We start from the raw sequence: 14,956 nt of genomic DNA, 5'->3' as shown, positions 1-14,956 counted from the left end.
GTACCAAAAAAATAAACCAAATCGCACTTTTATTGTAGGAAACCCTACAATGGCGGCGGGAGGGGAATTAGGTGAAGCCTGACTGACTTACGATAAGCAAATAATTTGGGAATTTGAAATGCACCTTGAGATGTAATTTTAATGCCAAAACATCAGTGTTCGTCGTGTTTTTATCCCGTAATTTCCCTCGTCTTTCATGCCCTGCCCACTAACAAGGAATTTTAGATTGTAGGATAGAGTAAATAAAAAAATTCCCCCCCCAAATACTTAAAATTATTATAGAAAGTTGTCGTTTTTTTTTTACTATAGTACTTAAAACCATCAAAACAATAAGTATAGCAAAAATAAAGAAAATCATCAAGCAACTTCTAGTGATAGCCGTGTTGTAAACATTTACCTTACTAATTCTTGACGACTGACCCGCCACTGATTTTTTCATAGAATACGAATTTAAAAACTGTAATTTCACTTGTGTTTTATATTGAATACTATCATAGTTTTGGCAAGTGTGTTAAAAAAGTGGTTGTTTCAAATTAAACCTGGGGGCGCCGCTGCCCCTAGGAGGGCCCCTGGCAGGGCCCTTGAGGGTGCCATTGCTCCTGGCAGGGACCCTAGGGGCCCAACCGCCCCTGCCTGGGCTCCTGGGGTCGCTGACCCCCCATAGGGAGGGCCCCTGGAGGCGCCACCGCCCCTGGGAGGGCCCTTGGGGGCACCACCGCCCCTGGGGGGTGCCGCTGCCCCTAACAAGAGCCCCTGGGGGCGCCGTTGTCCTTGGGAGGGTCTCTGGGGGCATTAATGCCCCTGAGGGCTCCACCGCCCCTGGAAGGGCTCTTGGGGGCGCCAACGCTACTGGCAAGACCCCTGGTGTTGTATATGCTCCTGGGGGCGCCGGCGCCTCTGGGCGGGCCCCTAGGAGCACTGCCGCCCCTGAGAGAGCCCCTGGGGGCACCACCGCCACTACCCTAAGGAGAGACCCTGGGGCACGCTGTTGCCACTAGGCGCCACCAACCTGGGTAGGGCCCCTGGGGACGCCACAGCCCCTGGCATGGGCCCTGGGGGGTGCTGTCGCCCCCGGCAGGGCCCCCTTGGCACTACTTCTCATGTTGTAATTGTTAATATCAATGGCTGACATAAGGAGCTTCTATACATCATAAAATTAATGTAGTGACTTAAAGAATAGGACGAGAGATATGGTTTGAAATGGAATCTATGCTGGGTAAAACACATGTAACTACTGTTCTTTATTTCTTATGTTTGTAGTTAATCTTGACATTTATTTTGTGTCTGTAGTGTCTCATCATGGTAAATCTTTGTCACAATTTATTAATTTGTGGACTTCACTGTCTATCCTAATTGTTGCAGAGTTATTCTTTTTGTGGGGTAATGTAAGCATCAAAAACTAAGAACATCTTTGCCAGGTGTAAGCAGCCAGTCTCTACACTCTTACACACTAGGCCAAGAATTCCTGGCCTAGCAGACTGAAGGCTAATTCGTTGGGAAATCAATTGCAATTACTGTTCAATGGATAACTTATGTAAAGGTGCAAAGTTTTCTATATGACAATGACACCTATGGTGTAATGCTACAACAGCACATGAATTAGCCGAGAATAAGATTGCTGAGCCCACCAGCCATCACGATTGGTTTCCTGGTAGTCTGCTTGGCCAGGATAGCAGTAAGGTGAGTAATGAAACCAGAATATATGTGATAAAGTATTTATTTGAAGCTCCATGCAGTGCTGCATGGTACTACATGTTGCTAAACCCTCTTGTCAAAATTTTAGATCATCAAACTACTAAACAGAAACTTCTGTGGAAGAAGTATAATTTTAGCCAGTATCAATTATTTGCTTGAAGTCCTCAGTTAATTTGATAAGACCATTTACAATATAAATGGCACTGTGAATCAGCCGTAATGTTAGTATTGTTTCAATATTGCATATATATAGCTATTACAGTCATGCAGTACATATACATAATATTTACAATGAATACATATATATTTCTCTATGTACATAGATACACTAGTCTTTACAAAATTAAAATCTTAGCTTATAATGGCTTTATAATGAGTTAGGACAGATTGGTTACAAATAGAATATAGGAAGTAGTACAGTACAGTACAATAAGTAATTTTTAAGAATAGCTACAGTACGTAAATTTCTACATAAATGCATCAGCCAAAAATGGTACAAAAGTCGTATAATTCTGTGCCATGTGAAAGAAAATGCCATTTTTGGAATTGTGGTATATAACTCCATATTCCAAGCTTTATACGACTAATGGTTTATATGGCTTTATAAACATTAATATATATATATATATATATATATATATATATATATATATATATATATATATATATATATATATATATATATATATATATATATATATATATATATATATATATATATATATATATTACTGTATTAGTCTAGTAAACTTAGTTTACTATTTGTCTTACGAAGGTTGGTACGCCAAGGCATACGAGGCTCCTCATCACTGTCATCTTGTCTCGAGTCCTCAGGAGTTTGGGCTGAGGTGTTTGAAGAATTAACTGGCTTAGAAGAAGACCCTTTAAGTGGGACGGAAACACCATTGTGAGGTGATCTGTGAGTCCCCAGTGGTTTTGTGTTCTCTTTCTCAGAGTCCTTCTTTATCACCTTAGTTATTTCTTGGGGAGAATGCACCACTTTTATCTTCTTCACCTCTTCAACCTTCGGTATGTATAAAGTGCCTCTGCAAATGACCAGCTAAGAATTAATCCAAGAGGTGTAATTAAGTGTATTATTCTGTTTTTTTTTGTCAAAATAAGTAGGCATCTCTAATTACAACTACTGCATCCAGTAAAAATTTTATTCTCAAGAATTTTTCCCTAATTTAGATGTACAGTACCTTCTTTTGTTTTATATTCTACTTGTTGACAGTTTTAATTAAAAATTTCACATGAGTTAACTCACAATTGAGAAGAAAATATTTGTAAAACACCATAGTAGTTACAATACAGCTAATGTAATACAGTATTGTCATAAGTCTATTGTCATGTCATATGTGAATTCAGTCTGCAGAGATTTTTTTTAAGTGTCGTAAGATTGGTCTCATTAACGCATAAAATAATAATAACAGAGATACTACTTTTCATTAAGATAATTGACATGAAGAACCGGACTGTTCTCTCAAACTCAGTTCAGTAACACTTAGACTGAGACCATTCTTAATATACTGTTTGGTGATGAGAGGAACAAAAACTATATATTCAATTAACACAAGTACTGTAGCCAATAACAGACTCTGTTTAAATTGTTAGCGTCATCTCCCTTGTCCGATGTCCATGGCCTTAGTGAAGATTGGTAGAGTAGCTGCACCAGCATGGAAACAGCCAGTTGAGAAGTCAGCTTTATAGATGTCATATACTGTACTAAATTGAACTATCTTGTTATAAGCGTCACTTCTCTCTCTAACACTGTGTGCATTACAGGAGATGTTAGTCCCACTTGAAGCTTCCCCTTCCTCACTATTATAATCTCCACCTCATACCCGATTCTTTCCATTTAATTTACTTAAGGACCAACTTCTGTCAAATTTTTTTTTCTGTGTATATTCTTCCCTCATAGTTAGTGACACCGTCCCCCCACCTCCCCCTACTCACACCTTTCAGCGTACTGTAATTTCTCTCTCCTTACTCCTCCGAGGCCAGATTGTAAGTTACCTGGCCCTTCCTACTGTACAGTCAGGGTCAAAAGTTCGCTCTCTCCCAATCTGAAGCAGTATTGACCCCAAATGAGATACAACAGTAATTAAGTCAGTTTGGAGACTCATTCCCGTGATTCAAGTTTCACCACGGGGAGCGAACTTTTGTCCCCGACTTTACACTCAACTGATCATGTCCTATAATGGTAAATTTGTCTCCAGTTCCATACCTCTCTCTACTTAATCATAAAAAAATCCTCCTTTACATTCCTGTCTTAAATCATGCTAAGTAATGTTAATGTTATAAGCAGCCAATCGTTCTGTTATTATCTTTCTATTTCTTTATATTTGTGCCGTGTTCCTACAAATGTACCGTACTTGCCATACTTTCTTAAAGAGCACCTAACATTTTGAAGTACAGTACTTAATGTAGGGAGAAATAAATGGATTACACTTCTTTCCCCAATATGAGGTTTTGCTTGAATACATTCACTTAGCAGCTCAGTTGGTGGTTTCTCCAGTTGGGCAGTGATGTCCACAGATTTTTTTCATTTAGTAAACCCTAAATATAACGGACACCGTATACAAAGGACCACGGCTTTAATAAATATTGACACATTTGGACTTGGTTCATATATTATGGCCTCAGGTCTGTTAAAGTAAAAAATAACAGACTGAGGTTCATTGTGGTAAAGAAATTACAGACTGGTCCATTTGTATCAAAATTATCACAAATAATCACAGTATTATTCCATTGAGTGCTACCCTGCATACCACTGATTCGTTATAGAGCTCTTTGGTCCTCTACTGGAGTTATTTTTTACTAGAAAAAGAAAACAAAATATGCAAATCCGTTATACTGTACTCGTACAAGGCAGAAGTTAAAAGACAGAACACACAGGAATCGCTGACAGCAGCCGTGCTTGTTTAGTCTCTCCACCAATGAGAGTCATGTGCAGTACTCATATATGTTCGCAGCCAATCAGCGCTCTACCTGTACTTGTATAAAAACAATTTCCCAGTAGCATTCAACTTAATTGACATGCTCACTCTTTATATCAACGATTTTCTCATATTATAGTGAATAATTGTGTCCCAAGTTAATTTTTACAAGAAAAATTTATAAAAATCCAATTATGTACAAGTCAGCTGTACACTTGTGCCTGGCAGTGTAGCAGTTATTATTATGCATAATTCCCCCACCCACCACTTCCAACCAACCAGTACCGTACGTGTTAGTAATGTTTAGAGAGACTTTGTTTATTCTACTAGCCGCCACTCTGTCAATTTGGCTTTAATGGACTGACCTTCCCCCAAATTAGTCCGTTATATTGGGGGTTTACTGTATATATTACATGTGTTTGTTTCCTAATTAATTAACTTTTATATGTCTATTGTGGCTCCTCATGATCTTTCCCTTTTGAGTACTGTACTGTATGCTTGAACAGTTCTATTCCTTTATCCATTTCCTGACTACTGTACCTCCTGTTGTATTGTGCATAACATGCAGATAAACATTCTTTGTGCTACTATATAATGTTCACTAGGTGTGCTCACTTGAACCCTTAAATACTGGAAACTTTAAAAGGTAAGTGAAAACTAAGGCTTCATTAACCCTGACAGTCATGTATGTGTACCCCAGGTGGGGCGCACACCCGCCTGCACTACACACACAGGTTTAAAAGTGACCGGGGCACCAGAGTTACTGGTGTTTCTCAAGGAACTCGCTCACCCCACCTTATCTCGGTGTGGCTGACACACGCATTAAACACATGCGGCCGTGGGGGTACAAGTACATTTGTTGATCTTAACGGTCATATTCGTATTAACACTTATATGTTTATACAATCTATAATTCTGTATCAAAAGTTTTTAAAGAAAATGACGAGATGCCATCACCCACGTCCAGAGGAGACGGGCTGTACTGTACATTATTAGATTCTATGACAATCATTCTTGTCCCACAAGATTTGGGTGTACATGACAAGTCTTTAACTTTTAAAACTGTTGGGAAGGCCAGTTGTTGATTCCGAGTGTTTATTATAGATTCTGCATGCTCTAATCTGAACATGGGAAAAAATATGTAAGATTTTGATCGTATTAATAAATAAACGATGAATATTTACTGTACATTCTGTTTTGCAAGTTATGAATACAGTATAGATTCTGCTACTGAAGAGTATATAGCACCTATCATACTGTAAAGAATTCATGGTTTGACCAGCATCTTATTTATTCACAACATTACTTGTCAGGGGCTCAGGCTTTTCTTCTGGAATGTACGTTACACTTATTAAAAATAAATTTTTTATTTTGTACTCTCAAGCCTTCTGGTATAATGAAGAGTGACCGAATTAAAGAACAAACAAACACACAAACATTCCTTCTTTACAATTATCAAAATGTTGTGGAAAATGCTGGTCCTGGTTAACCAGTCACTAGATAACTGGTACACAAATTCCATACAACTATAACCTTGAGGAAAAAATTTATATTAAAACTCTGAAGCCTTCAAGATAAAAGCAATGCTTTTTGCCCAACTATAGCCACCACTCACTCTAGAATCTAGTGCTTGACGTGCAGGGCGATGCGGACTGGAGACTGCGTGCGTGCTGTGATTGGATGGTCACTGAAACAACAACCAACGAGATTCCAAGGATTGAGACAGGTCCAGTGAATAAGCTATGACACCAAACAGATTTTTACACTCTTCCAGTCATCTTGGTTTTGTGTGAACAAATGAAATAATGCCCATCCATCCTACACTCTTCCTGTACAAGTGAAGTACTATGACTGATGTGAAAACCCTCCTGTACTGTATAATAGTGTCTTTATTGGGATAATAATGCCTTATCTGAATTTACAAGAATATTTTTACAGTACATGAAACTACTGGATATTATCCCCAACTATGAATAAACCAAGGAAGTGTAGCAGTGTGTAAATATCCATGTGTATCATCCTTGAGCAAGTGACAGACATGCTCTGATAACCTTGCCCAAGACCTTCTTCAACATACAGTTTATCCATAAAAAATGCTGAATGCAAATAATATATGCAGAGATTACACAAGAAACTAATTTGTTTGACTGACAATTTGAAGTTGAAGTCTATGTTAATGTTATAAATAATTATTGTAATACTGTATATACCTGAATTGTCTATATACATGCTGAATCAATGTAAACTTACTGTATATGACAATTTTTACTGGATAAATATCTATCTATCAATCTAGACTGCTGTTCTTCACTACACATTTTAATATATACAGTACAGTATATATATTTTTTACATTCTTTATATACTCTATCTGTATTACTGAACTGAAGATCTGCAGTGGAAACAAATATAAAATTAACCCTCTCAAAGCACAGGTCTCAAACTTTAGCAAAAAGTTTGTAAATTTTCCAAAACTACTGTACCGGCTGTAAACATTGTGTGCATGACAATTGATGTTGACTACACACAAACACTTAAAACACAATGTCAGTGAGTCACTACTGTCATCAGTCTGTCCGTGTGTGGTTCCAAGCTGTAAGTAGAAATCTTAGACAAATTATGTCATTATCGAGCATGAGTGTCGTAATTTCTATTGTACTAGAGTATAAAAATAAAACTGTATCAGCAAGAGGAAAACTTACCTTGTTAATGTATTGTAAATATGCGAGGAATTTTGTGATCAAGGTATTTTATGGCAAAAGTATTTATAAGGCCTCATTTGATTTCCTAAAGCTGAGGTAGCATTAAGCAGAAAAACACCTGTAAAACAAGCAGACCTAACAACCAACTTATCTCATTCACTCCAACTTAGTGGTGAATTGATCGAGTAAGCACACCCACAGATTCTATGCAGAAGATTATAGTCATTACTTTATTAAAAATAGTATCGCACCATATTTACAAGAGGACCAAATTATGAGAACCCCAGCAAAGGGAAGGTCGGGTGCTGAGAGCTGGTACAATACTTTGTTTGAATATTTTCTTCAGAAGGGAAATGAAATTAAGTGACCCCAAGTAGTGTTCTGACGTGAGCTGCTTCAGCTGTGTGTTCTATCTTCTATTTGTCTAACTTAATCCCTTAAAACCTAACCAAACCTGATAAAATTAAGTAGCTATCCTGCAGCCACTGTTTGAAGTCAAGTAGCAGATAACAGTCACTGCCAAGTATCCCAAAGCATTGACACCCAAGTAGCAAACAGCAATAACAAGTACCTGTAGTAGATAGCATTGGCAGCCAAGTAGCAGACAGCAATGACAGCCAAGTATCCCAAAGTATTGACAGCCAAGTAGCAAACAGCTAAGTATCCCAAAGCATTGACAGCCAATTATCCCCAAAAAATCACAACCTTGCAAATACGTATACCCTAATACCAGTCAAGTCAAAAAGTAAAAACAAGAGAGAAATTATTACAGTAGACAGATACAGGAAAGGACTTTAGTGTGACAAGGATGTGTATGTGTGCGTCTACTCCTGTACAGAGTTTTGTTAGATTCTCTGAAGTTCAATATCGAATTAGAGAATATAGAGCACACAATGTACTGTATATATAATAGTATGCCTGTATAAGGAAACCTGATTTCTATGCATTTAGTTTAATTTGACGAGGTCACATTAAGATGATTTGGCAAGTACTGCACTGTAAAATACGGCCAATCACAGGGACTTATAACACTACTGTACGCATGTTCGTAAAAACTACAGTGAATATAAGTTACGAGGTGCACAAGTGACTTGATTCACAGCTCAAGCCAGAATCCATTCTACATGACAAAGAATCTTCCCTTAATAACACTGTATTTATGTATTTATTGGTGTTTATTAAATTCTCTGAAAATTATGAATATTTAGAATGTTAAAAAGTTTATTTACAGTTCTGTATTAATGATAATATTTCTTCAAGTCTACAAGTAAAGAAACTTGTGACTGGAAAATATAAGTTTAAATGTTTACTAAACTTACAACCTATTAAAATCTTCACTCAGTTCCTATAGTTTCATAAAGGAAATAATGTTTTTTTTATCAGTAAGAGAAAGGTGTAGCTATATTATGATATTTATACAGCAACGTAAATACAGGTAAACCTCGAGATACAATATTTCACTTTAACGATGGTTATAAAGTAACACCATCTCACTATATACGATCAAAACAACTCGCTTTAACAATATCCATCAAATATCCATTGATATCCATTGGTCGGATATTTTGTTCTCTAGTGTAAACTATGGGTTATTTATACTTAAATTAATTGCCGTCATGCAAGGATTCCAGCAATACAAATTACATTTTACTATGTCCAGTCAGTAACATTTTATAATGAAACAATATTTAATCCTAAGTACCACGCAGCTTTACCTTCACTTATAAGTCTACCGACGCACTGCCACATGGCCAACCTGTGCACTACAGGCCTCCCCTTGGTTTTTTGTTGATCATAAACCTGCAATTGTATTGCTACACGATTATCAGACAGCATCGTACTTTGTACTTATCGTCAGTGTTTTTTCTTATATAGTGAGAGGACAGCACTAACCTGTGTTATGGTGACTGTGAAGTAATATTTTCTGTGTTTTTGTGACTAAGGTGCGTCGACTGTTGTTTTGAAAATGTGAGCAGTGTCGGTTGCTATCATTGTTTTTGTTATCATCGTTCGATCTGTTTTTGTGACAGGTGCTTTTGCTCTGTTATTGTGACTATGAAGTGAGCAGTGTAACTTTGAAAATGTCTGGGGAGGCCAAGGCATCCAAGACAAACATGTCTCTGGAGGAGAAGCTTGACATTGTTAAAAAGCATGATACTCCCCAGAGGCTGTATGGGAGTCAGACTGATGTCTCCATTCCACCTTCAAGAGTCCCCTTAGCCTCATAGGGGACATGTGATTATGACCAGACTTATACAATATGATGTATGTACTGGTAGTAGTATTGTAGGAATTTTTTGTCGGTGATACATGTGTGCTTGGGGCCCCAACTGGCTGGGAACGTATCCCATTGAAACCCACGTTATAAAGCTACGATAATTCACCTAGCGATGGGTTTTTCAGTCACGTAACCCGATCATATCTCGAGGTTTACCTGTGCTGTATAAGAAATACTCTGAACACCAGAAGAATGGGGCCAAAATATAGTGTGACAGTGGAAGTGTTTATCTGAGGACCTGTAATGTAACTCAAATATATGGTTATGGTCCTGCATTACCAAAATTACTTTCTAATAACCAGGACATTAGGTTAAAATAAGAGTTTAATGTTCTTCTTTACTGTAGATTTGCCTAAATGACAAAGTAAATAAGTGGAATTAACCAGCAACTACAACCTTACCAGGAGACAGTACAGTACATTACTGTCTCACATAACCACAACCATGCAGCCAACAAGCACCCCATACAGTACTAATGTACAAGGAATAGCAGCTATCATCACTTTTTGGTCACTGTTTAATTTCTTTTCAATAGGGTTGTGCAGTTGTGGAAATGTGTTCCTACATCCTCTGTGGTAAGCCGTGTCTCCAAACAGCAACGTCACAATAGTAGTATCACTATTTATGAATGGGTGGGTATTGGTCGTGTAACGACGGACGTGATTGGTGGATAGGTTTGCTATAGGTCATATAGGTTGGCCATTTGGAGACACAGGTTACCACTGGGTGTAGAAACACATTTCCCTAACTGTACAGTACCTCAAGTATGGTTTAATTTAGTTATTCATGCATGAAACACTCTAATGTAATACTTTACATTACAAATGGAAAAACAGCATGGGGATATGTACAGTACAGTATTACAATACTATTGTAAGCTCTGTACTGAAAAATGATGTACCAAAAAGTGGTGAAATATTCCAATGTGATTGAAAGTTGGTAACACAAGGGAGATTATCTGATAAATGTAAAGCAATGTCAATCAGGAAGGCCAGTGCAAAATCAGTCATTTGAGTAATCAGACCACAGTGTCATTAAACCATTAACTAGGTACATGGCTTCCTTCTCATACCACCACCACAATGTCAACATGTCAATGGAAGGAGATGGCATCAAGAAAAAGTTTTTTTTTGGCTTGACAGACTGGTCCACTAAGACTGCTCTATAAAAGTTGGACAAAAATATAAATAAAATACCTCATTCCAGAGTACTGTACAGGTATAATGCTCTTCACTAAAAAGGTTAAGTGTACAGTACAGTATAATCCAAGAACAATGGTTTTAGTCATAAGTTGGGATTCTACTCTAAATTTCATGCTTTTAATCTATCAAATACCTTATCTATTGCTAGTCTGTTATTGTGTCTATTACCATACTGTATGAGTATGGTATACTCGTTGTCATACTCACCGCTTGCTGCCGTCATCGTCCTTTCGCATCATTAGTTGTCTTTTCCAAGGAGGGATGGACTGTAGACGCTTCTCTTCAGCCTCCTGTAGCCTCATCTCCTCGGCTTCTTTTTTGGCCTTCTCTGCAGCCTTCCGGGCGAGCATTTGGCGCTTCCATTCTGGGATCCGATTTCCTGCATTGTCCACCTCAGGCACCTGTGTTGTCATTATGAATTAGTAATCTTAAACAAAACAAAGTTGGGGGGGTACAATAATATTTTTCTTAAAGGTCCACCAAACAGCTACCAAACATCCATATATTTACTAAATCAGTTAATACAGAAATACATAAACACAAACCATTCTATAACTATATAGAGCTTTAAAAATGTATAATTAATGGAGATTGAGATCACTTGGCTAAAGTTTCTTGTGAGAAATGTTGAAAGATTAAACTGAGGTACAAAATCCCTTAAAGCACTCCCTGTACCTCTTCTTTGGTAAAGCTTCCCCGAACAATGTGGTTAATGATTATTTTTTTAACTACACACTGTAAAAGGAAAAAGTTTGTGATTACAATTTACAAATTTGACATCGTTCAAGTAAGAGGGTCGAGTGCCACACATTCTCTTATGTTACTACAACAAAATTATGACTATGCCAAGGTACACAATGGTAATTTGATATTTATGAAAGCATTCTACAGCACTTCAGGTTTGGAAATGTTTTAGGACAATTCTGCCGTGACTGCATGAAAAGCCATACTGTACATAACTTAGTAAACGAGTAAGAATATTTGAGCAAGTCATTGATGATAATATTGCATTACGTACTTATAACAAAATAAGGGCAATACCAGATTCATAAATATATAATTTTACTTATTTATTCAATTTACATATCCTATATGATATGATAATTGTAAATGAACTTACCCTTCTGCCGTCACAATAGTTTGAGGTTACTTAACTCACCTGATCCACAAAGTTTGTGGCAGAGAATTGGCGGTTTATTTGCTTTTCTTCAAGTTTAACATGAATTTCTTCCTCCTTAGCGCGTTCTGATTTAAGTTTCTTGATGCCGGGAATATCAACACCCATCTTCAGTTCAGCGATAACATCATTCTTGGCAGTTGTAAAAGATGGTTCAGGTGCTGTTGGAAAATATACCCATAAGCCATAACAGTATAATAAAAAAATATATAAATTTTAACTAGTATACAGCTGCTGCTCCTCGACTTATGACGGGGTTAGGGACCCAAATCCAGGCTGTAAGTCGGAAATGCTTAAATAATACATAGAAAATTTAAAATGGGTGTCTTTTTTTCTTCTCAGCACCACAAAACTCTCACTTTTAAGCTTGCCAGCCATTTTAAAGTGAATTAAAATTTTTTTTTGTCAGTACACAGTGCAATCACAAACGTTGGGACTTGAAAATACGTAATTTGAAAATTTTTTGGTACGACTGAGGTGGTCGTATGTCCGGGTGGTCGTAGGTCGAGTATGTCGTAAGTAGAGGAGTAGCTATTGATATCATACTCCTTAACTCCTTCAATATGGGGATGCCATTTTTAATATTTTAATGACTAACACCAGATGATTTAATTCAGCAGGGAGAGTAGCCCAAACACAATTGGTTAGCAGATTACCAGTATCTCCACTAAGCATATACAGTGTACAGTATTAGTCTCAAGTTACTTTAAATAAAGTCAGCATGCCCTTACAATTCGTGAATTTTTGATTCGCAGATGACACCTTGGATGTACCCAAGAATGTATGTGGGTAGTTTTAAAGTTGCCGTCATTTTTGCAGCAGGGACAGGGAGCCATTCGTTCTAGAGACAGCAATTTTTAAGAGGAAAAAATTGCTGTATGGCAACCCAACCAACTCAACTTTAATAACAAAGCACGGAGTTGACTTGAGAAATCCGACTGAGAAAGATTTAGGAGTAATCATACGTGGAAATCTTAAAACAAGTAAACAATGTGTATTTGTTCGAAACAAGGCTAACAAAGTACAGTACAGTAGTTGGGTTCATACAGAGGAGTGTTAGTTACAAGACTAGCGAGGTCATCCTAAAACTATATCTTGCGCTTGTGAGACCTCATTTGGATTACACAGTTCAATTCTGGTCACCGTATTACTGAGTGGATATAGAATCCCTAGAAAGAATTCAGAGGAGAATGACAAAACTAATCCCGGGCATTAGGAACCTTGAGTACAGAGACAGGTTAAAGCATCTTAATTTGCACTCCCTTGAGAGGCGTAAAGTGAGGGGGCGATATGATCGAGGTTTATAAATGGAAGTCAGGGCTAAACAAAAGTGATATAACAAAGGTACTCAAACTATCCAACTAGGAGCGAACTCGTAACAATGGTTTTAAATTATACAAATTTAGATTTAGGTGCGAAACAGGTAAACACTGGTTTGGAAATAAAGTAGTGGATGAGTGGAACAAGTTACCAAACATGTTCAATAACTCAAATACGCTGGATAACTTCAAACATAGGTTGGATGGATATATGCGTGATAGGGGTTGGGTGTAAATGGGACTGCCCAGCCCAGTACAGGCCAATAGGCCTGCTGCAGTTTCCCCCATTCTTATGTTCTTATGAGAGTAGACTCACATTTTTTCTACTTTTCAATACTTTTTGTTGTCATGTTTCTGATTATTTGTGAGAGAATTTACCCATTATTATTTATTTGTATGTGTTTTGTGTGTGTGTGTGTCTACACATACACACACACATACAATACAGGTAAAAGAAATAATTGTCCTAAGGGCAAACACAAAGGGAATATACATTTCTTTGCTCACGAGTAAAAATGTAACCCCCCTTCCCCGGTCAGCAAATGATATTAGCGGATTTGGCTATTCGTGGCCATTTTGAGACCCAAACGCCCGCAAATTTTAAGGGCATGCTGTATATTAGTGATTTCTTAATTAGCAAATGGATATCACTCAGAAATATTGCAGCTAGTGATGAAGGAGAGCTGAAGCCTCTCTTGAGCCAAACAAAGTACAATACTTACTAAGCGACATTCGGAGAGAACCAGAGGTAGGTTTTACGACCTTGGTTTCTATCTTCCTCAGCTGGACGCTCTGTAGGTCTGTGACGCTAATTGTGGGTAAGACTGTCTTGCTGCCATTGTTGTTGTTGTTGTTGTTAAGAGTGTTGTTTCTGCTGGGCATTGTGTTTGTAGATGATGCTGGAGGTGCAGGGGGAGCTGGGGGAGGTGGAGGTGCATTAACCATAACCTTGGTTGGTTCTTCTTCAGTAGACTCGGGGATTGCTGGCAGAGGTCCTGGGGGTAATGATGTGTGTGGGGAAGTATTGATAGTGTTATCTGGACTATCAAAAGAATGTGATGAGCTGTCACTCCCATGTGGTGACCCATGCAGTGACTTGCTATCACCATTTGAGGGAGATCGACTAATGCTCCCGCCCAAAGAGCGAAGGTACTCAGAGGGCTTGATGAGACCTGAGTCTGACGATGGCTGTGTTGGGAACTTAGGAGGGATGAATGGCAGAGTTTTACCATTTATAAGATGTGCTTTTCCTGCATGAGGAGACTGGCTAAGCTCCTCATTTGAACCAAGAGAGTCTCGATCTCTTCCATCAGTCAAAATTTTGCCATAGTGGTCGCCATCATCCAGTGGCAGAGACACAGGTCGGTCCACTTTCTTGTGCCCTGAAATATAAATACAAGTAAACAAACAGACACTAACATTTTTAATTAAATGCTGTGAAAAGACTGAATAAAAAGACATGAGTATTAAAATTGTTCTTCCTTGTTATGAGTGGGTTCCATAGGCTTGTTGGACTGTTAGAGAAAGCATGGAAACAGAGCACTGAAGACTAAGCCTAAGCACACCACGAAGCAGTGTGGCCAGCACTACTTTCTGCCACCTTTCACTACTACAGATGTAAAGCTTATGACCAATTCTGCAGCT

The 14,956-nt window shown here is 38.0% G+C and overlaps 1 protein-coding gene across 4 annotated transcripts in view; it reads right to left on the bottom strand.

Annotated features, from left to right (window-relative positions):
- Window positions 1-2,407: 2,407 nt before the first annotated feature.
- LOC121876227 (espin-like) overlaps window positions 2,408-14,956 on the bottom strand; it is a 66,925-nt gene continuing 54,376 nt past the window's right edge. For 3 of the 4 annotated variants that reach the window (XM_042381245.1, XM_042381255.1, XM_042381227.1), the window contains 4 exons: window positions 14,035-14,694; window positions 11,976-12,154; window positions 11,024-11,217; window positions 2,408-2,741 (listed from right to left, as the gene is read on the bottom strand). In XM_042381245.1, the coding sequence (XP_042237179.1) occupies window positions 2,432-2,741; window positions 11,024-11,217; window positions 11,976-12,154; window positions 14,035-14,694 (1,343 nt within the window). In that variant the 3' untranslated portion in view covers window positions 2,408-2,431. Of the gene's footprint in view, window positions 2,742-6,249; window positions 6,322-11,023; window positions 11,218-11,975; window positions 12,155-14,034; window positions 14,695-14,956 lie in introns of all 4 variants that reach the window. The other variant, XM_042381236.1, reaches the window with a different exon arrangement.

The sequence above is a fragment of the Homarus americanus genome, unplaced genomic scaffold (assembly GCF_018991925.1).
Source record: "Homarus americanus isolate GMGI-L3 unplaced genomic scaffold, GMGI_Hamer_2.0 scaffold33468, whole genome shotgun sequence".
NCBI classification, from domain to species: domain Eukaryota; kingdom Metazoa; phylum Arthropoda; class Malacostraca; order Decapoda; family Nephropidae; genus Homarus; species Homarus americanus.
This window is presented reverse-complemented; position numbering and strand designations above follow the sequence as displayed.